The sequence below is a fragment of the Eptesicus fuscus genome, chromosome 15 (genome assembly GCF_027574615.1).
Source record: "Eptesicus fuscus isolate TK198812 chromosome 15, DD_ASM_mEF_20220401, whole genome shotgun sequence".
Classification (NCBI taxonomy): Eukaryota; Metazoa; Chordata; class Mammalia; order Chiroptera; family Vespertilionidae; genus Eptesicus; species Eptesicus fuscus.
This window is the reverse complement of record NC_072487.1, coordinates 34,756,557-34,779,445: the sequence shown is the minus strand read 5'-3', so window position 1 is coordinate 34,779,445 and position 22,889 is coordinate 34,756,557. Positions and strand designations below refer to the sequence as shown.

Below are 22,889 nucleotides of genomic sequence, written 5' to 3'. Positions count from 1 at the left end.
CTTTTCCCACCCCCCACCAGCAAATTATATTTTGTTTTTTTTTCCAAAGTCATAAGAGGCACAAACAGATTAGCAAGAAGGCGTGGGTGACATGTCTCCTGCAGAGCGCTCTCCTTTGGGCCTGGTGAGTCATGGTTTCTTCCTTCAGGTTATGACGGTGGGACCCCTCCGGCCGGTTCTCTCGTGAATCTGGGATATTTTCAGTGCGATGGCTATCAGAGGGCTCAGCACTGCCTGGAAAAGGAGGAAGACAGTCTTTGAACAACTCAGGTCAGTCACAGGAGAGCCGAGGTGATGGAGTTGGATTTCAAACATCTAGGTGTGATTCTAATTATCAACTTACTGGCAGCCATCATGGGTAGGACACCTGTTCTCTGGGCCTTAGTTTCCTCTTTCAGGCAAGGAGGTTGGAGTGGGCAGGGGAGGAGGGGGAGAAGATTATCTCCAAAGTCTTAGCCAACTCCCAGGAACACTGACCTAAGATAGGAAACTGCACAACCCAACCTCCAGAGCACTGGAGCATTTCATGAACAGAGCTTTGTGACGTAGGGAACTCCAAAAACATGTCTTCCTCTGCTATCCTCCCTCCCCTACGTGTGCACCCCCCTCCCCACCCCCAACACACACACCCAAGCTTGAGGAAAAACAACCGTTCTCCGTCCTAAGACCATGGGCCTGAAGAACCTACTATCTTGAGATGTCAAAGAAGATAGGCTAATCCACTGGCTAGCGCTGCAGAAAGAACTGCTCATTTCTCTCATGAAATAACACAGTGGTCCCTGAGGCTCCTCAGGGTCCCCTAGAAGGAGGTAGGGTGGTTTAGAGGCCTAAGAAATAGATTCTAGGAATGACGAAGATATGATGAAGAATAAGAATCACTTCTTGCCCGTTAACTGCTTATTATTTCACAGGAATAAGGCATTGTTTTCCAAAGTGCGGAACATGTATCATTCAAGATGATTTCAGTTGGTACAGGAGACTATTTTAGGTGGTGCATGGACATGGTGTGACTTACAAAACAATGAGAAAGTCACTCTATTCTCCATTCTTCTTCAATCCTCCTAATTTCATCAAGGAGAAACTTTGCTGGCAATTCTGTACACTTTACCAATACAGAACATACCTCAGGCAAGGGTTACCTAGTTAGGAGGTGATACATTGTATGTTTTTATTGAATTCCTTTTTATGGTGCCCTTTTATTTATCAAGGGATAATGTGTTTTTCCTTGTAGAGCACTGATACAATTTTCTGTGGTAAATAGATTTAAGTGAAAACAAAGTGAGTCCATTTAAAGACAAATCCTAAGTAGAGATACTGATTTAACAGAAGCTTGGGAAATGCTGGCATAAAGGAAGAAAAAAGATACCATATTGAGGAAAACAAAACCTGTAATTTTGGAGCATGGTGGGGGAGTTTCTCACCTATACCTAACAGGTACGGGGATGTAGGAAATGCATACCTTCTCATCAAACAAGAGCACCAGCAAATGCCCAGGGTACAATTAGCACAGTGTGTCTTGAGCAGAGTATAGACACAGACCATCCTGAATGATAACTGAGCAAACTTTGTTTGGAGGGACCTAAACTGCCAGAGTGAAGGTGAAGGATTTAATTCATGAGGCAATGGAAGTTGAAGGAGTTCTCTGAGCTCTCTAACTTGTTCAATAATTTCTGCCTCCAGCAGAAAAGTTACGAGTCTACCGGGAGTCAGTTAATGTCTATTGTGCTTGTTATTTAGCCTATGCAATTATTCAATTATATGTAAACCAGTAAAATGTACTAGTAAATATAAATAGGAAGAGGTTTTTTCTAGATAAATTAAGTTGAATATTTTGGAAAGAATTAGGTAATGGGCATTAGCTAATCCTGTCAAATTAGATACTATAATATATTTGGGAGAAATAAAAAAATATAAACAATTCTTTCCTCATATAACTTCACAAGTAAGTTCCCACTCACTATAAAGAAATTAAAGATGGCCTGGCTTGTGTGTCTCAGTGGTTGAGCATTGACCTATGAACCAGGAGGTCAAGATTCAATTCCCAGTCAGGGCACATGCCAGGGTTGCAGGCTCAATCCCTAGGGTGGGGCATGCAGGAGGCAGCCAATCAATGATCCTCTCTCATTATTGATGTTTCTATCTCTCTCTCTCCCTCTCCCTTTCTCTCTGAAGTCAATAAAAATGTGTGTGTGTTTTTTAAGAAATTAAAGGTGAGCATTACAGATAATGAATTATGAATGAAAATCTTTAAAAAAAATCACAACCAAACAGTATGCTCATGTTCAAAGAAAAGGTCTTGGACCAAATTAAAAGATTGACAAATGAGTATTCATTTAATAATTTGTGCTAAAAATATAATGGTTAAAGTATGTATGCCTTTAATGACCTCTTATAACTCTCTTTCAGGATTAGTGAACCAAGCACTTGCCCCTTGTCCTAATCATGTCAGAGGGGAAGGCTTTGATGGGTATTATGCAAATCGAAGAAAAGGAAGCACATTTTGAAAACTTTATATGAGGAAGACCTTGAGCACAGGAACTCACACCCTGAGCCAAGAGCCCCAGGTGAACCTGGCACAGAAGCTGTGGAGCCATATGCCCTCAGGGGACCATGAGTGTTTGGGAAGGAGGACATCAGAGATGTTCACCATGGACTGAGCACTAGTGAGATCCACTGGGCCATTTTCCAGGAACCCAGAATGTCTCTAGATGTTTGTATGACCCTGAGGAGTTCTGGGAGGGGTCCCTAAAAATGCCCAAGATTGAATTGTTGCCAGCTTTGCGAAATGGGAGCGGAAAATCATAATTAATTTAAGGATCATAAAGTGAGGTATTTTTTTCTTGCCTGAGTGTGTAAATACAGGGGTGAACAAATGTAGGTTTACAGTTTCATTGTGACATTCTTTTGAGTTACTAAAGCTATTGTAATAATCATAACTTGCATGTCTTTTTCCTTATAAACAACCATGAGTCTACTTTTACCCATCCATATACATGTATATATAGAATAAATGGTCACACCATGAGGGCAGGAACTCTGTCGAATTTAGGGCTTAGAAAGTGCCTTGGAAGGTATTCAATGAATATTGGTGGGATAAACTGATGCTATATCAGTTTGATGAATGGAAAATGATGAGGCAGCTAGATTCTTCCGTGGCCATTCATGAAGGGCACTCTAGGTAAATGGAAGGGTCAGAGTAGTGGATCTTTACTGTTATGTTTTTCTTTAGAAATCACAGCTTTGATACATGTGAATCCTAGATACTTCTCTCATATCATCAACCATATATTATGGAAAAGAGAGAGGGGAAGTTAATTTCTCTGAGGCATTAGAAAGGCTCTCAGAATGGGGAGTGAGAAGAGGAGTTAAAAAATGAGAAGCCTGCCCGGCTGGCATGACTCAGTGGTTGAGCTCGACCTATGAACCAGGAGGTCATGGTCTGATTCCTGGTCAGGGCACGTTCCCCCGTTGTGGGCTCGATCCCCAGTATGTAAGAGGCAGCTGATCAATGATTATCTCTTATCATTGATGTTTCTATCTCTCTTCCTCTGAAATCAATAAAAATATTTTTTTTTTAAAGAGAGAAGCCTGTTGATGTGAAGTTTCTCAGGTGTAACGGAAAGCACAAAGCTTGAGCAGCAGAGAGGAACAGGGAATGGTCTTGTTTGATTCCTTCCAGTCACAGATGAGGAAACCCAGTCTAAAGAGGAGACATGAATGGCCCAGGGTCACATGTGTTCCGTGGCTAAGCTGGGATAAGAACATAGTGATGCCTCCTATGCTGTTCTTCCATTGCACAGTTCTGATTCTGAGACCCGTGAGTGATAGAAAAATGGCAAATAAATGAGTCTAAGAGAAGGGGAAGGAGAAATGGCAGTCTCATCATCCCACTGTGCCAGACAAGCCTACAGTAGAGGACAGGCCTGACTAGCCATCCCCACTGACCAAGAACAGGTGCATGGTGGGAATAGGAGCATTCCCAGTTACATGAATGCTTTGGAAGTTCTAAGATGATTCTTTGTGAATAAAGGAAGTCAACTAGTAGGGACTTCAATTAGGAATAGAGTATCTTTTTTCTAATTCCAGTACTTCTTCGAGTGCCTGACATAGCTTTTCTACACTCAGTTGTAGGGACCAGTGAGTGCTCATCCTGCAACAAACCAAGTTGGCAATATGTCCATTCAACAGTCCTCATGGCTACAAGGTTGGGTGAATTTTGCTGTTGTCACCTTGTTTATTAAATGCCAGGCTAAAGAGGGAATTGGGGCCTGCATTTAAATTTTTGATACTTTGTTTAATGTGGATTTTTTTGCATTGATTTTTATTTTAAAAAATATTGTATTAAAATATTTATCTTGCTTACTGAATTTTGGCACCCCCTTAAATTTTATGCCCTGCTCACCTTACCCTAATCCCAGCTCTGTATTAGGTTTTAGCCTCCTTATATCCCCTGGAAGGACCAAGGTTTCTCCTTTCACTTTCTTTCCCATCTTATCTCTTGCTTCATGTGATTGTTGTTTGAATCCATGTTCATGTAAACTGGATCCACAATAACAAAGCCCTAACAAACTGAACTCCTTACCCTGACCAGCAATAGACAGGAGAGGTGTAAATGACCTGAATGTCACAAGACTCGAAGTAAATAGTTAACTGATTTTTTTGGAGAAAAACAGAACCCTAACCAGAGACACAATCACTTATTAAGTAAGATTTGTCAGACTTTGTGGTGAGAGCCTGCATTGGGAGGGTCAGGAAAGTGTCCTGTGGGAAGGAGGGGTGGGGATGACAGTACTTATCCTAGCTCGTGACTTGGGGCAGGTACTACAATCTAGAGAATGCAGATCATTCAACACCAGAAAACACTGATATTCTGGCATCCATAAAATCAGGATTTATTGCAAACACCACTTTCTCCTGATCCTTAGGGGCAACCTGCAGCAACACTCCCACTTTGGTTAAAGCCGAACTGTCTCTCTCTCATGATTTCAATCAAACATTCATTTTTAATCTATGTGTTGCTTGCTTAAACTAAGGTAATGGTTCTCACACTTGAGCGTGCAATGGAACCATCTCGGAGATCTAATAAAATGCAGACAGCTGGCCCCCTCCCCTCAAGCCCCTGATTCGGGAGATCTGGGGTAGAGCCCAAGAATGCATTTCTAACAGGTTCCAGGTGGTGCAGATGCTGCTGGTCCAAGGACCACACTTCCAGAACCACTGCTCTAAGGTTGCCCACTACCGTGCCTGTAAATTCTTTGCTCTAGATAAATACTAGGTTGCCTTGTTTCTGTCACATGACTTCACTCTAAGGCCATAGCTGATTGGACCAGGAGTGGGTCCCTGACCTATAGGCAGCCAAATCATAGTCTGACCAGTGACTGAGACATAGCATAGGGCAAAACCTAAGCCAGCTGATCAGATTTTGCCTTAAACTGATAATAAATGCCCCAGACAGATGGTGAGGATAACACGCAGAGGTGAAGGCAACCACAGAGACCTGTACTCTTCCCCGGACATATGCACCCTTTCCATGCCCTGGGAGCTGTCATAGATAATCTGGAAAGAGGTGGGGGCCCCAAATGGCCACTACTGAGCTTCTTGCCAAGTCAGACAGCGGTGGCTGAGTTAGAAATAGTTTGATCCATACAATGATCCATACACTACAAGAATGTCCATACAATGAAATGTGACATTCTTGCCTCCCAGGAATTGTGGAGCAATTCAGATCTGTTATGATTATAAATTAAAGATCATCCCCTGCCTTTGTTTACAAAACATCTCAGTATTGGAGAAGGTTTCTGATTACACTGCCCTTCAAAACCCCAATACTGTACAGTGTAACAGAGGAGAGCCAAGTACAAGGGTCTGTAACCTCAGGCTACCTTGTAATAGGCCGGTAAGTGGGGGTGGAATATCCTCAGCTCCTCTCAGCAAGCCAGGAGGCCTGGCAAGGACTGGCATCTTCCTGGAGGAAGAGGTGCCCTTGTCTTCTCACAAAGAGGCCATCCACCAGCCTCCCTTTCCTGTGTATTCCCACTGAGGGCACCTTCCCTAATTTGCACAAAGGTGCCCTCTAGGCTAGATGCTGCCCTGTTTACTCTAGTCCAGATTGTAGGTAACAAAAATGACTAGCTACTTTACATGCATTTGGAAAGCATATAGAAGCAAAATTATTACTGAAATTCAAATAAAATCCAACACATCTTTGTAATGTAAACTAAGTGAGAATGCTAAGCACTGCAAACATTTTATTCTTTATTACAACACATACAACCATGGTCCTAATTTTAACCCCCTTTTCATTTAATACACCTACCTATCTATTTTAATCCAAAATAGACCTAAAATTAACCAAAATACAGAATATGAAAAATAAGTATAGATAAATCTGAATTCTGAGCTCAACACTGAGGGAGCCCATTTATCTTGTCAGTATCAGAAAAAATAAAAACTGCTCCACAAAAGCTCTCTTCTGAGGGGGGAAAGACATTCCAAGAAAAGAGCCGATGAAATACTACCCCAGAAAGTTCAATCAAAGCCAAAACTAAACTAGCGTTTTGGGAATACAGTGACCAGCCTAAGGGAAACCACACTGGCTGGGCAGGGGTGCCCCCTGCTCCACCATCCTCCCCACTTTTGCAATTGATTTGGATTTTAGGAGGTGAAAGGTAGCACTTAGGTGGCAAATCCAAAATAAACTGGAAGAGACATGAAGTCAATTTTCCTCTTTATTCAAATATGAGCTCCATTTGGCTCCACACTGGGAAATATGGAAGTACTGTGCGGGGAGGGGGAGGGGAGAGAGCAAGCGTGTGGCCAGCGTCTGCAGGTACAGCCGAAAACAATGGGCAGAATCTCGGTGCCCTTTCACTATGCCTTTAAGGAAACACAAACCGATCTGCCAGAGTTTACAGCTTAAACTTCATAAAACTGCTCTTTGATCACTCTTTCCCTTTTCCCTTTCCTCTATTTCTATCCTCCCGTCTGCCACCAAAAACATTATGAAAGGACTAGAAATGGCCAATTGGTTCAGATCATCACAATTTCTGCCTGCCCTCCTCAAATGTCCCTCTGCCAGCCTCATGTTTCTCTCATTCGGGGACATCCATAACAGACATCAAATTTTCCTTCATGTAGGCAACTAGAGTTGCCCATCCCCCTACTGCCACGTACAAAACTGTTAGCAGAAATGTAACTGCAAGGTCGAAAGCAGAGGTTATGGAAACAAAAGGACCACTGTCTCTCCAGTTCTTGTTCCTCTCCTGTAACCGCCGGCCTCCTCATTCTCCTCTGTTCCCAAACCTCATCTGAAGCCAAGAGCTGGGTTATCAGTCCTCATGTCATTTTTTAAAAATTGGGTTCCTACATTTGGAACAATAATGTGATTCAGCTTGGTTTTCTGAATCAGAAAGCCGTATCCTTAGAGATGAATGAAAAGCATCAACAATGATTGGTCAGCGGACTGCTACCTAAGGATGAAGTAAGGGACCAGGCAGGAAAGATGTGTCCCTGAGAAGTTCCCAAAGTGACTCCAATGCATACCTTGGTCTGGAAACCACTCTTACAAGGTGTTGTCTACATACTCTAGAAGGCACAGTGTGTAATAGTGGTTACCAGCAGGACCCTGAAGCCCAACTTGTGTAATTCGCCAAAAGCTGCCATTCTTAGCACCCTTCCTGGATAGAAAAATGCTCCAGGACAGAGAGAGCTCTGGCTCATTTCCCTGAACTCCAACTGTCTTCCTATTCATGTTACTACTGGTCACTGATATTTGTCAAACAATGTTTTTATATATTTCTTTCATTTTCCTTTTCAGAGGGAAGGGTTAGTTTGAATCATGTTGTCCACCATTCCTAGAAGCTAGAAGTCCTTCATACAGGGTTCAGTTTTTCTTTTTGGCAATCATTTTGCTGTCAATACCTAAAAATCAAGTTTCATATGAAAATCCAGGAAATCTGGCAACTCCGAGCTCATATATTAATAGGGCAATAACTGGAGAGGGCTGAGTATCACCAGAGTCCCCATTTAACTAGCACCAGTCGAGGATTTGCTGCCTGTTTCGGTGGGCATCTGAATGGGCTAGCACTGAACGGGCAACAATGTAATAGAAACAGTGAAATGATCTCAATATTAGTGAGTATACATTTTGCCCAGATAGTTCTAGCACATTCCTTTTCTCCTTTTCTGAAATAGAGATTATCACTATGAGGAGACTAAAGACTGTGAGGGAGTGAAGGGGTTGAGATCCTTCCCAACCCCTATTTCCTGAGATTCAAATTCTCAGCAGGGACTGAGCTGACCATGACTAAGACACAAACTATAATCCATGAACTGTCTCCTCTCAACCCAGCCCTCCCAGGGGCACACTGGAGCCTGGCAAAGCAGCTGTGCAAACAAAGGAAAACAAAGAGCAGGGATGCTAAAACCCCAACCCATTTGGCAGGGAGAACTGAGTAAAGCCCCGAGAGGATGAGCTCTTTTCCTCTCCCAAATTGAAGTGCCAAGGCCTAACAGGACTCCTCAGTGGACAGATGGTGGAAGCCCATCCCAGGGTGGTAATACTGCTCCTTGGGGGAAAGGTTAACAGTCTTTGCACTTCCCACAACTGCCATTACAGCCTACTTGATGCAACTGGTTACAGGTAGCATTGGGGCATTCTCTAGATCCTAGAGGGTGCAGCCCTCTTAGGACTAGCCCTTTGGAAGGAATTTGAGGACATACATGAGGTTAGGAAGTCTGAAAGACAGACCACACTTCCTACTACTCTGGAATTGTGGTACTCAAAACTGCATTTGAGAACAGTCTTAGTAGATGGGTTGGGCATGTCAGACTGAAATGGGCACCCTTTCATAGGTGGGTGTGCATCCCCATATTTTTGATAGCACAAAACCCCTAGTTAAGACCATGGGCTCTGGTCTAGGCCCAAATACCAGCTATACTACTTAGAAATAGTAGGTTATTCCAATTCTCAGGGCCAAAGTTTCCTTTTATAAAACATGGATGGATGAGTATCTATCACATTAGATGGTGATAAGAATTAAATATAACACATACAAAAACGCATAGCATTCTGCCTAGCCCATAGACAGGCAGGCACATGATACATGCTACTGAATGTTGCTGTTTTTGTTGTTGTTGTTAATTATTATTATTATTATTATTATTAAATATATTTCATTGATTTTTTACAGAGAGGAAGGGAGAGAGATAGTTAGAAACATCGATGAGAGAGAAATATTGATCAGCTGCCTCCTGCACACCCCCCACTGGGGATGTGCCCGCAACCAAGGTACGTGTCCTTGACCAGAATCGAACCTGGGACCTTTCAGTCCGCAGGCCGACACTCTATCCACTGAGCCATACTGGTTTCGGCTATTATTATTATTATTATTATTATTATTATTATTACTACTACTAGAGGCCCAGTGCACAAATTCGTGCACCAGTGGCATCTTTTGGCCTGTGGGATTGCCCAAAATTGGCTCTCCAATATCCCCTGAGGGGTCCTGGATTGTGAGAGAGTGCAGGCCAGGCTGAGGGACCCCACTGGTGCACGATTGGGGCCAGGAAGGGACACAGGAGGTTGGCCAGCCAGGAAGGGGCCACGGGAGAGCTCCAGGGCATGTCCAGCCTGTCTCGCTCAGTCCTGATCAGCCGGACCACAACAGCAAGCTAACCTACCAGTCGGAGCATCTGCTCCCTGGTGGTCAGTGCATGTCACAGTGACTAGTCGACCAGTCGACTATCTGTCCCCTAGTGGTCAGTGCACGTCATAGTGAGTGACTGAGTGGCCTTAGCATATCATTAGCATATTACGCTTTGATTGGTTGAACGGATGACTGGACGACTGGACACTTAGCATATTAGGCTTTTATTATATAGGATTATTATTGTTATTGAAGCAGGAAGCCTAGTTTTCTAGAATAGTAGGTGGAAGTGAGTGAACCAGCATTCTAGCCCCAACAGATTGACATTTGGTAGACAGACAACAACCATTTCTGCTTCGCCTTCCTTGCCCATAAAATGAAGTTCACACTATCTTTTCTGATGGAAGTTCAGGTAAAAAAAGATTAAGAATATCAAAAGTATTTCTTTTTCTTTGAATGAAAGAAGCCCAAACCACTCAAATCAGAAGTAAGATCTCTCTGCATCAGTGAGATACTCAGCCTCAGAAAAGCCAGCCCTCCTTTTGCAGAACCAATCTATGTAGCCAGAGGGAATCTGATCAGATTGCAGTTGGACAAGATAATGCTGAAAACCCAAGGAACAGACATCATTGCACTTGGAACACATTCCTTAAGGCTAGTTAGGACAGCCACACTGAGCAGCAACAGCAGAAGCAAAGTGGAAAGAAAACTTCTGCTATGAAGGCTGCCTGGGTCAATAGCAGAGGCAGTACAGCAGGAGAATCATTAACACTAGGCACAAAGGAGATAGAAATGAGCCCTCTACTCAAAGAGAGATTCTTCCCTGCAATTTAAAAACTATTCAGGAATTTATGGACAGTTAATATATATTTTATGAGTGCAGTGACTGGGAGTTTCTTCCACTTTTGACAAATGAACATGTTCTTCTGTGGACTTTGCCTTTAAAATACAACTGCCATATAACCCTTAAGTATTTTAAGTATATTATTAACCTTTTTGCCTAGTAATTGAAGTAGTGTTAAACTGTTTACCCACAATTTTAGTGAGGCTTCCTATCTTGGTAAAATCAAACAGGAACTTTACTTCAGGTTTAACAAAGTGGCAGCAGAGTAGGTGGCTGTGACACTCACCTCCTCCCAGGACCAAATTGGAATTATAACTAAAATATAGAGCAATCAACCTGAATAACCGACTGAAGGCAAGCTGAAGAGAAATCTTATAACCAAGGATTTACAGAGGAAGCCACATCAAGACTGGTAGGAAGGTGGAAGATACAGATAATATAATTCCTATCAATATACCTATACTGTAGTTCACAGAATTAGAACAAATATTCCAAAAATTTATATGGAACCACAAAGACCCCAAATAGCCACAGCAATCTTGAGAAAGAACAACAAAGTTGGAGGATTCACTATACTTGATATCAAACTATACAATAAGGCCATAGTAATCAAAACAGCATGGTACAAATCGGAGTATATCAAACTAAAACACTCTTGCACAGCGAAAGAAATGATCAACAAAATGAAAAGACAACTCACTGAATGGGAAAACATATTCACCAAGGTGTTAATATCCAAAATTTATAAAGAACTTATAAAACTCAACACCTAAAAAACAAACAATCCAATTTAAAAAATGGGCAAAGGACCTGAATAGATGCTTTTCCAAAGAGGACATACAGATGGCAGATAGACATATGAAAAGATGCTTAACATCACTAATCATCAAAGAAATGCAAATTAAAACCACAATGAGATATCACCTCACACCTGTCAGAATGGCTATCATCAATAAATCAACAAACAACCAATGTTGGAGAGGATGTGGAGTAAAGGGAACCCTCATGCACTGTTGGTCGGAATGCAGATTGGTGCAGCCACTATGGAGTTACCTCAAAAAATTAAAAGTGGAACTGCCTTATGACCCAGCGATTCCACTTCTGGAAATATATCCAAAGAAACCCCAAACACTGATTCGATAGAATATATAGACCCCTATGTTCATTGCAGCATTATAGCCAAGATTTGGAAGCAGCCCAAGTGCCCATCAGTAGATGAGTGTATAAAACAGCAGTGGTATATTTACATAATGAAATAATACTTGGAGATTATTATGCTAAGTGAAATAAGTCAGTCAGAGAAAGACAAATACCATATGATTTCACTTATATATGAAATCTAATGAACAAAATAAACTAACAAACAAAATAGAAACAGACTCATAGATGCTGAGAACAGAGTAACAGCTGTCAGAGGGGAGGGAGCTTGGGGGCTTGGTGGAAAAGGTGAAGGAATTAAGCAAGAAAAACCTCATAGACATAGACATCAGTATTACCAGAGGGAAAGTGGGGTTGGGGGAGGTAGAAGAGGGTAAAGGGGGGATAAATGGTGATGGAAGGAGACTTGACTTTGGGTGGTGAACACACAATATTCAGATGATGTGTTATAAAATTGTACACCTGAAGCCTATATAATTTTATTAACAAATGTCAACCCAATAAATTCTATTTTAAAATAGAACTTTACTTTATCCCTGGGTTATTTTGAATCTCTCAGCTTGATTAGTATAATTGTGAGAAGAAAACAGTCTAACACTACAGAGTTGATACTGAGGTAGGGTTTCTATGGAGATGCAAAGTGAATCTGATTTTCTTGCTTCCCTTTTTATTCATTGTTCTGGCAAGCAAAAAATGGGTATTCAAAGGTCTTGAGACATTTTTTCTGAGTTATTTTCTGCACTTTCTATAATTTTCCCGAAGGGGAGAATCACAGAGGTCAGTCACTCCTATAAATGCTCTGTAGCGGCTTGGCATTAGAGGGATTTATGTGGCTGAGGCGGTGGGGAGGGGGGGAGGGGGAGGCAGGGGGAAGTCAGTCCTGCTAAGCAGAGGTAGAAATAAGGATCCAAAGGCTGTCATAGCAGGAACTCTCACACTTGAATGTGCACAAAGGTCACCTGGAGATCTTGTTTAAATGTAGGATCTGCTTCAGCAGGTTTGGGGTGGGGACTGAGATTCTGCATTTCTAAAAAGCATCTCGGTGATGTTGACATTGCATCCAAGGATGAATCTACAATGGCAGGTGAGAAATTATAACACAGACCATATGGCTAGTGTCATGGGTTAAATTGTATCCCCCACCCTGAAAATTCCTATGTTGAAGTTCTAACCTCCAGTACCTCAGAATGTGACCTTGGGAGATAGTCTTTACAGAGGCAATCAAGTTAAAATGAGGTCATTAGGGTGAACTCTAATTCAGTAAGAAAAGAAAATTTGAACACAGGCACACATAGAGGGAAGATGATGTAAAGAGATAGATAGAAGACGGCCATCTATAAACCAAGAAGAGAGGCCTAGAACAGATCATTCCTTCACCTCCCTTACAAGGAATCCACCTGCCAACACCTTGATCTTGGACTTTCAGCCTCCAGAAACTGTGAGACAATGAATTTCTCTTTGCACCACCCAGTCTGTGGTAGTTAGTTACATAAGCCCTGGAAACTAATACAGCTAGCAAACTTAAAGTATTTACTATCTGGCCCTTTACGTAAAGAAGCTTGCTAACACCTACTCCATGCGACTACTTTTTGCATTTGACACTTTGAAACCAGCATGCACATGCCTCATAACCAGCAACAGAGACTCCAGGAATCTTCAGTAAGCCTACCTTTTGTCTCACAGGCACTTTAGTCTTTAAATCCTTTCTGGAAAATTAGCTGGAAACAACCAACCTTCAATTGCACATTACCTTCAATAAAATAAAATTAACAAACAACCCCATTTCAGTCCCTCTTGCTTCAAGCTAGGAGGAGAGACAATTTGTTCCACAAGCTCCATGGATGTAAGGATTCTAAAGATGGGAAGAGTAAGAAAGAGAGGAGTGGAGAGACAGAGACTCTCGACTTTATTTTGAACCTTTCAATACAGTGTGGTATATATAAGACACCATTCATAGGGCCCTGGCACCCTTTTGAAGAGCAAGGTCATTACAGCTGCCAGTTCTGTTGGGACATCTCCCATAGATCCAGTTTGCTCTCGGAGCATTTAATGGGAGAAGATATGACAAGACAGGTTAATTTCATTATAAAACAAACTGCTAATTATCTGAGACTCTTTGATCCTCATGTGACCAGAAAACTAATCTACATTGTTATTAGCAATGTGCTATGAGCACATTAGCATTGTGCTATGAGCACTCTTTATGTGCCAGACACTGTCCAAAACACTTTATATGAACTATCTCATTTATCGTCACAACAATCCTATGAAATACAAAGTATTTTTATTCCCATTTGACTGAGAAAGCACTGAAGCTTACAGAAATTAAGTTGCACAAGGTTGCAGAGTTGAAAAACGGTAGAACTGAGGCTCAATACCAAAGATATATGAGTCTAAAGCCCAACCTTTGAACAGTGGGCCATTTAGCCTTAATGGTATATGACAAAACAATATTTTGGTGCCAAATCATTTTATCCACCTGAAAAAGTGACCATGGTTTTGTCTTTTTCTCTTTGTATTAAGCATGTCTTTTATTATGATGGGCTGACACTTAGGGACCTTCCAAGGCTAGCTAATTTCTGGGAGCACACCTTTTATATGCAGACTGACCAAGCCAAACACCCCCTTTATTGAGCTCTCATTCTCAGGCCACTGTCCACCAGCTCTAATCACCCCAGAGCCAGGTACCAGACAACAAAGGCTGGTGTCTATGTCCCAGAGCCTGCTGAAATTATTCAAACTAGCAGTCCCTTCTGACCCTGCCTCGCCCTTTCTTCCCACAGGAACCACATTTTCCCCCACTTCTGCTTCGCAACTGATCCTGGTGCTTCCCTGTGTGGCCCTGCAGGGCATGGCGTGGCCTGTCCCCTCCTCTTGGGAACAGTGAGTAACAAGCTATCTTTTCAATGGCAATTGTCTCCTAATGTGTTGGCCTCACCACACTTGAACACTAATAAAACCTACATTTTAAAACACTCTCAGTCTTATTTACCTCCCAGTCCCCTATCATTAAATTTGGAGGACAGAGGGTACAACCTACCAAGCAATGCCTCACATGATGATTTCTACCAACAAAAAAAGGCTCACAGGAAACAAAAAGCCCTCATAAAACAAGAATTTCATAAACTTTTATTGCTTTCCCTCCTGCCCTAAGGCATTCTGGTATGGAGATGCTGCTGTTTTGGAGTTTATCACGCCTCCCAGTTTTCCTGGGAGGCAAAAACAAAGGATGGGGAACTTCCTCACCTGCATCTGAGCAGGATTTCTCATTCCAGGATTAGGGTATCAAAATTAAAATCAGCCTAGAGCAGACCTGGCTGGATAACTCAGTTGGTTAGAGCCATGGATGGCAAACTGCGGCTCGGGAGCCACATGCGGCTCTTTGGCCCCTTGAGTGTGGCTCTTCCACAAAATACCATGGCCTGGGCGAGTCTATTTTGAAGAAGTGGCATTAGAAGAAGTTTAAGTTTAAAAATTTTGGCTCTCAAAAGAAATTTCAATCGTTGTAGTGTTGATATTTGGCTCTGTTGACTAATGAGTTTGCCGACCACTGCTCTAACGGTTAACTCATTAGTCAACAGAGCCCAATATCAACAGTACAATGATTGAAATTTCTTTTGAGAGCCAAATTTTTTAAACTTAAACTTCTTCTAACGCCACTTCTTCAAAATAGACTCGCCCAGGCTGTGGTATTTTGTGGAAGAGCCACACTCAAGGGGCCAAAGAGCCGCATGTGGCTCGCGAGCCGCAGTTTGCCGACCACGGCGTTAGAGCATCATCCCAATACACCAAGGTTGGCGGTTCAATTCCAGGTCAGGGCACACACAAGAATCAACCAATAAATGCATAAATAAGTGGAACAACAAAAATGGATATTCTCTCTCTCTCTTAAAATCAATTAAACAGTCAGCCAAGAGCAGCAGACAGTGGAGCTAAAACAGCCACATCCTCCCCTCAACTGCCTGGATCCTGTGTTCCCCAGGGGAAAACAGCGAGGCCATGGTAGGGAGCCCGGGCCCTTCCTTCTCCTGTGCTACTTGACTGCACGGCATAGTCCCTAGCCTTCTTCTGAAGATCACAGGCCATCTCCAGATTCACCATCAGTAGTCATTTGCCAACATACACCATAATTTATGAGCAAAGCAAATGATTTACTATCCGCCAAAGAAGGGCACTGCTTCGAAGAAACCTAACCCTCCACCAGTGCTCACGAGCTGGTGTACCTTCCTGCTGGAAGGCATGGAAACTTGGTTGTGTTGTGCACCTGGGTTGCCACAAAGAGGATGCTGGGAAAGCCAGATTATGCTGGCCACAGCTTGTCAAACCCATTCATCTGGTGAGAGAAGTTATGGCCCATGACCCTCTGTATTTGTGTGACCAAGGCAAATTCATTCATGCTCCATTTTCAGGCTGAGTAAACAAGATCCAGCAACTCTGATTTGTGGACTTAAACAGTGCCAGGTTAACCAGTAGCTGGTTAAGCATGTGCTTTGGACACAGCAAAGCAGAGGCACCGAAATGAATAGCATCATAAGGGGGAAAATGACATTTTGTAAAATTTCCTTACATTTATTTTTAAAGCTAGTGTTGTTTTATTTTGAATACAGGTGGGGAAGTGGGGCAGGGAAATATATTTTTTTTCAGAGCTTCAGGTCTCTAAACCTTAATCCACAACTGAGCCAACGCTAGGATCAAAGCATAACATTTAGCTCTTCTGCCTCCTAAGGCCACTAGGCTCTTGGGAGAAATTGGCACTGCCAAGATAGTCTTTGAAGATTTGGCATAAAGGTCTCTTTTGTGAATACTTCCAAATGTAGGCGCCTATGGTGGGACTGACATGAGTAGTTTATAGTCACTGTCATCAAGGCACACGCTTTCCCACAAGTGCTAGAATGTCCCTGCCCTGAGCCAGCACACACTCAGTAACCTGAAGAGAGTTCAGACCCAGCACGGGCCAAAGGAAAGTCCCACTATCTTCAACACCCAAAGCAGCCCTGGACTGGGAGAGTCACCAGCCTGTGAAACACTTGCCAAATTCCCAGCCCAAGGGAGTGTTGCACACCCCACCAGATGATCATCCCAGGAATGGCTCTCAGTCCCAGGGAAAGCATCCATCCACAGCAACACAGCCTGATCCACATCTCAATATCGAAGGGAGGAAAAGAAGGACTGTTTGCCATTTTGATTTTCCAGGGGGTAGTGTACCTAAATGATTAGAAACAGAAAACCTATACATCTTTGCTTCTTTCTCAACTGTAACTCAGCTCCAAGCTGTACTAAATTCCTTTCTATGCCACTAGAGGGAAATCTAACCCACCTGACCACAACTTGTTTCTCTTTTTAAAAAGGCTGAAGAATACCTTGAGATGTTATCTTACTCAGTTCCTTTCCACCCTTGCCCATATTTAAAAATCATCTAAATCTATGTGGTCTAGAAAACCAGCCACCTCAACTGGGCAGGCATCCTCACAGTTGAAATTGTTCTAATAGTCAATCTGAGTCCCTTACAGTTCAGCTTGAGTTTAATTGTTGAAATTACATATTCATTAGTTGTGGAGAACAACTGGTCATCTTTCTCTGCCTCACATTAGTTTTTAAATTCCTGAAGACCTCAGGCAACGCCTCTCTTCCATGCAAAATGAGCCAGCTATGAACTTGGCCACAGCATTTACATCCCAACTCTTTAACCATGTATTTCTTTTCTTAACTCTCTCTATATTACTCCACCCTCCCTGGTATTTCCACATTACAGCAATACAGATCAAACTCTGAGAAGTAAAATAAAATGGTGTATTTCCTCATGACTGTCCTTGCATATATGGTTATTAATACATTCCTATGCAGGTTTTTTTAAAAATAACAACATAATGTTTTTGTTATATATTTATCTAGTATGACTCCAAAACCATGTATATATGTGTGTGTGTACACACATATACATATATACATATGCACATACATTTACACATGTACATACATATATACTTTTTCATATTGTCATGAAAATTGAATGTCTAAGTGACAGTCTATTTATATGTCACTTCTGAATTCCATTCTGTTTCCAAATCTTCTACATCACACATATTATTTCAATTTCTAATTTTATTTTCCAAGTCACTTCAGATGTCCCATTAATTTTAAAATATAACCAATATGTATTTAGAACATTATTATTTTAATCATTTTAAAAGCATATTCACTGATAATTCAAATTAAGGGAGAGAAAACTGGTTGTTTTCAAAACACATTTACCCACACTTATTAAGTGTGGTATAATAAAAAATATATTTGATTTTTGTCTTTAGTTCCTGGCACAGAGCTCCCCAAATCCTTTAAATTTCCCGAGGGATAGGAATGCCTTTTGTTATTCATAACAAGACCTTTCAACCACACCTGAGCTTATGCTCCTGAGGTAACTCTTGGTGGGCCCCTACATTGATAGCTTTTAAGGTGAGGGCTATAATCAGAGAACCGGGAATAAGGGGTTGGGACTTTCTGCCCAACCCAACCTCCCAGGAAGGGAGAAGGGCTGTCGGTAGAGTTCATTCACCAATGGTCAATGAATTATTTAATCATTCCCACATAATGAAACCTCTGCTGGGACAGTGGTGGACCAGGAAGCTGTAAATACCCCTGCCCCACACATTTCTTCCATTAGGCTGTTCCTGGGTTGTACCCTTACTAATAAACCACTAATCATAAGCTAAGAGCTATCCTGGGTTCTGTGAGTTGTTCTAGCAAATTATCAAGCCTAGAACATTGGGAAATCGAATGAGAGGTGGGAGATGAAGTCGGAGGTAGATCTCCAGTGAGGCATTTGGGGCCATGGTAAGGGTTTAGGCTCTTCTCTGAGTGAGATGAAGAGCCCTTGGATGATGTGAGCAGAGTAATGAGGCGATCTAACATGTCTTAAAAACATCACTCTGGTTATTGTTTTGAGACTAGGTGTGGGTAGGGAGTGGATAAGAGTGGAAGGAAGAAGACCAGTGAGGAGACCAGTGCAATGATGTAAAGGAGAAAACAGAGGCTTGGCCCTGCATAGAAATGGTGATGGTGGTGAGAGGAGGTCAGACCTGGTTGTGTTTTGAAGGTCATGTTGGTCGGATCTGATGTTGAATATGGGGCATGAGAGAAAGAATCGTACCCCCTGGATGAATTCTAGGTGTCTGGCCAAACCTACTAACAGGATGGAGCCACCATTTACTGAAATGAAGAACTTAAAGAAGCAGGAGAAAGGGGGAAGGGTGAGGATCCTGGAAGCTGACAGGAGCTCGGCTTTGCATACGTCAAGTTAAAGATGCCCAGAAGACATTCCAGTGGCGTCCAATGGGCAACTGGAGATGTGAGTCTAGAGGCCAGCAGCTCATGCATGGAAGGGCACTAAAAACAGGTGTTGCCCTTTTTATGATTTTAAATAAGTCAAGGTCCTGCTATTAGGACTTCACAGTTCATATAACTCTCCGCTATTCAAAGTGTGACTCCTAGACCAGCAACACAATCTCACCGGAGCACTTCTGAGAAATGCAGACTCTCTGACCTTCCTCAGACTTGACTCAGAATCTTCATTTTAACAAGATCCAGATGATTAACATACATATTAAAGTTTAGAGGCCCTTCTCTAATTTGAATTACCTGGGAAGTGCTTTAAAAATACAGGCTCTACCCCAGAACAATAAAGTACAATGTCTGGGAGGGGGGCCCAGGCCTGTGTGTTTTTACCAAGCCACCCAAGTTGTTCTGGTGTACAGTCTGGGTTAGAGCCACGGATCTAACTCTTCACTCCTGCATGTTCCCTCTGTACTACAAGGCTTCTGTTAGTGGTGCTCCTGGAAACCCCTCCCTAAAGAGATGTGCAGATCTAAGATAGCACAAAGGCATGTAACTAGAGTAACCATTTGCCCTGGTTTATTGGGGAGGGTGTCACTATAATTATTAGTGCCCCTTTCACTCTCAAAAGTATCCTGATTTAGATAATAAATGATATGTTCTCCTAACATAACACAAAATGGCTCTGTACTTTATAATTCTGGGTTATAAAGTCATACTCAGAACAGGTTGGGCAAAATGATAGATGGCCTTTGATTTGACAGATTAATCCAATATAGAGGGACTCCTGGTGCTTAGATATTAGTCCTTAAAGACTTTGAGGTGCAGCTTATCAGAAATACACACTTCAATTCCCTCAGTGAGAAAGAAGGTTGGGAAAATCAGGCTCCTTCCTGGGGTTGGGGTGGGGTTGGGTGCAGTTACATTCTGCAATTAAAGTACCTAAGCCAACTGTTGATTAGCCAGGAGCTGGTTATCAGTCTGTAATGATCCCAGCCCTTAACAAAACTTCTTCTTCCTTTTCCTTTAGACTCTGTTACTGTTCATTAGCCACTCCACCCACAGACTGAAAGGGACAAGGAAAGAAGGTGAATACGTTTGTTGGCTTAATTAAAACAGATACGTCTGGCCCTGTGTGGCTCAGTGGTTGAGCATCGGTCGACCAATGAACTAGGAGGTCAGGGTTCGATTCCCAGTCAGGGCACATGCCCAGGTTGCAGGCTTGATCCCCAGTAGGGGGCATGCAGGAGGCAGCTGATCAATGATTCTCTCTCATCATTGATGTTTCTATCTCTCCCTCCTACCTGCCTCTCTGAAATCAATAAAAACATATACAAAATAGATATTTTAGCAGCCCTGCTAATAAACCTGGTGGGAAAGAAAATGGAAACAACTGCCTGTTTCTGGTTACCTGTGAATTTAAATCCTTTTGGCTCATCCCTTTTTCTAAATTATTACCAGCTAGCTGGTTTGAGGGCTCGTTAAAGGCCTACTACTAATTGTCAGTAACATTAAAGTAATCTTGTCTTTGTCAAACTACCAACTCAGAAATAGGCCTTGGGAGCTTTCCTTCCTGATTTACCAAGGACACAGTGAGGGCAAAGCAAGCACCTTCTCATCTTATCAAGAGCCTCCCAATCTCCTTTTTCCTCTCACCACCAATTCCTAAGTGCACATAGATAGAATTTTCTTTAAAATGTGGAATCAAATGAACAAAATAAACTGATGAACAAAATAGATCCAGAGACATAGAAGCATGGAACAGACTGTCGAACTTCAGAGGGAAGGCAGAGGTGGGTGGGTGAGAAGAGATCAACCAAAGAACTTGCATGCATATAGACATAACCCATGGACACAGACAATAGGGTGGTGAAGGCCTGAGGTGGGAGCCTGGGGAGGGCTGGAGGAGGTCACTGGGGGGGGGGGGGGAAGGAGGACACATGTAATACTTTCAACAATAAAGATTTAATTAAAAATTTTAAATATATATATTCTTGAATGTAGCTAATAAGTTATTTTAGAATAACTTAAAACAAATAGCATAATCACTGTTATACAAATGGACCTAAAATGGTAAATCTATAAGCGGGAAAAGAAACTTATGTGCATGAAGATTGCATCACAGGTTTTCCTAGTTGCATCAGTAGGATAGTTATGAATACTTGCATGAGTCAACCACAGTATAAATGTTCAAAACAAGTTCTGTTCACATGTGTGTAAAATGTCAGGAAAAGTAACTATCCCAGCTAAAATAGCCAGATGCTAACAAAGCCAGTTGAAGGGAACTTTCCAGTCTTCTTGCTAAATAACTTGAACGTAGATGGGCATTGTGTTAAAGGGGATAAAGCATTAAAAAAAAATCTGTTGAATTGGAATGAGATATCAATGGAATCTCTGCCAGGTACAGAGGTACTTTAACTGGTGTCTGAGTACAGGTGCCAGTGTGGGGTGGGCGAGGTGGCTATTTGTTCTCTGTTTGGTTTGTTCTCTGGGCTGCCAATCAGAACAAACCAAAAAGGCAGAAGAGGTTTTTCTCTGTGGCTGAGAAAGCAACATAAGCTGGTGTTTCCCTGTCAGGCCCTGAATCAGTAATAACACTTGCAGTTTCAGGAGAATGCCTTATTATTATTATTTTTTTATCTCTGCTAATTGTTAACCAAAGGCCTTTCCTTCCAGAGCTCTTCTAAGGCAGAAGCAGGTGGTCCTGTAAAGCAATGCTGTTAGTAGGCCCTCCCTGGTCCAAGGGCCGCAGTAATTGAGACAGGTGGGCCTGCTGAGAGAATCTTCTTCCTTTCCTTGGGGTTTTAGATGTAAGGTTTAAAAATCTTAAAGTTATATCTTGATTTAAATGTACTAGGCCCCTGGTCGGCAAACTGCGGCTCACGAGCACATGCGGCTCTTTGGCCCCTTGAGTGTGGCTCTTCCACAAAATACCACGGCCTGGGCGAGTCTATTTTGAAGAAGTGGCGTTAGAAGAAATTTAAGTTTAAAAAATTTGGCTCTCAAAAGAAATTTCAATCGTTGTAGTGTTGATATTTGGCTCTGTTGACTAATGAGTTTGCCGACCACTGTACTAGGCAATAGGGCATAAGTTGTAGTATTAATACTACAATGATGTGTAGTATTTTAATAAGAAGTTCTATTTTAACATAACATTTTATTCTAGGTCCTATGCTAAACACTGTGAGGCCCACCTAGCCAGGTCAGGGAAAACCCTTGCTTATGATTAGAAAAGGAGAGAATATCAGCAATCAGAAGAACAGTATCAATGCAAGGGCCCCCCAACCATTCAAAACACACAGCAATGGTGACTTTACCCACAGATTGAAGTACATATACTGTAGGGGAGTGGGAAGTTCTCCCTTCTACCCTTCTTGAGTTCTGATGGCTGGACTAACAATAGAATTGAAAAAGGCCAGATAAACAGAAGAAAAACTAACTTAATGCATGTATATAGGAGATCATAAATAATACTCAGAGAAATGATGAACCAGCCCACCTTTGTGTCATTTTTTTAGACAAAGAAACAATAAATTTGTGAACATTTGACAGGACAAAGAAACTTAGTTTTGGGTGCTCATTTGCTAGGAATCTAAACAGAAAAAGGTCTGGGTAGTAAATTAGAAAAAATAAGGCTTACACAGGCTTCTAGGCTCTAGATTCCTTAACTCTATCGATATCGGTGTCTCTCTTCACTCCCTTGGATCAAGGAGGACACCTTTTACCGGGGAGATTTATTCCCTGCATTCTAGGCGACCAGGGAGGGTCAACATGCCCTTCTTGCACTGGCTGCTGGTCCAGTAACTTTAATTCAAAGTAATCACTATGCCATTGTGGGGTATTTGGGGACAGCCTGCCCCAGGTCCTGACCATACTTAACACACAGCCCCCCCCGGCAGCAGGCCCATGGAAGC

The 22,889-nt window shown here is 42.2% G+C and overlaps 1 protein-coding gene across 1 annotated transcript in view; it reads right to left on the bottom strand.

The window, feature by feature from the left end:
• Window positions 1-22,889, bottom strand: part of PGM5 (phosphoglucomutase 5) — a 170,454-nt gene continuing 147,565 nt past the window's right edge. The window contains exon 11 of the mRNA XM_008144963.3: window positions 1-234. Coding sequence (XP_008143185.1) covers window positions 145-234 — 90 coding nt within the window. The 3' untranslated portion in view covers window positions 1-144. The remainder of the gene's footprint in view (window positions 235-22,889) is intronic.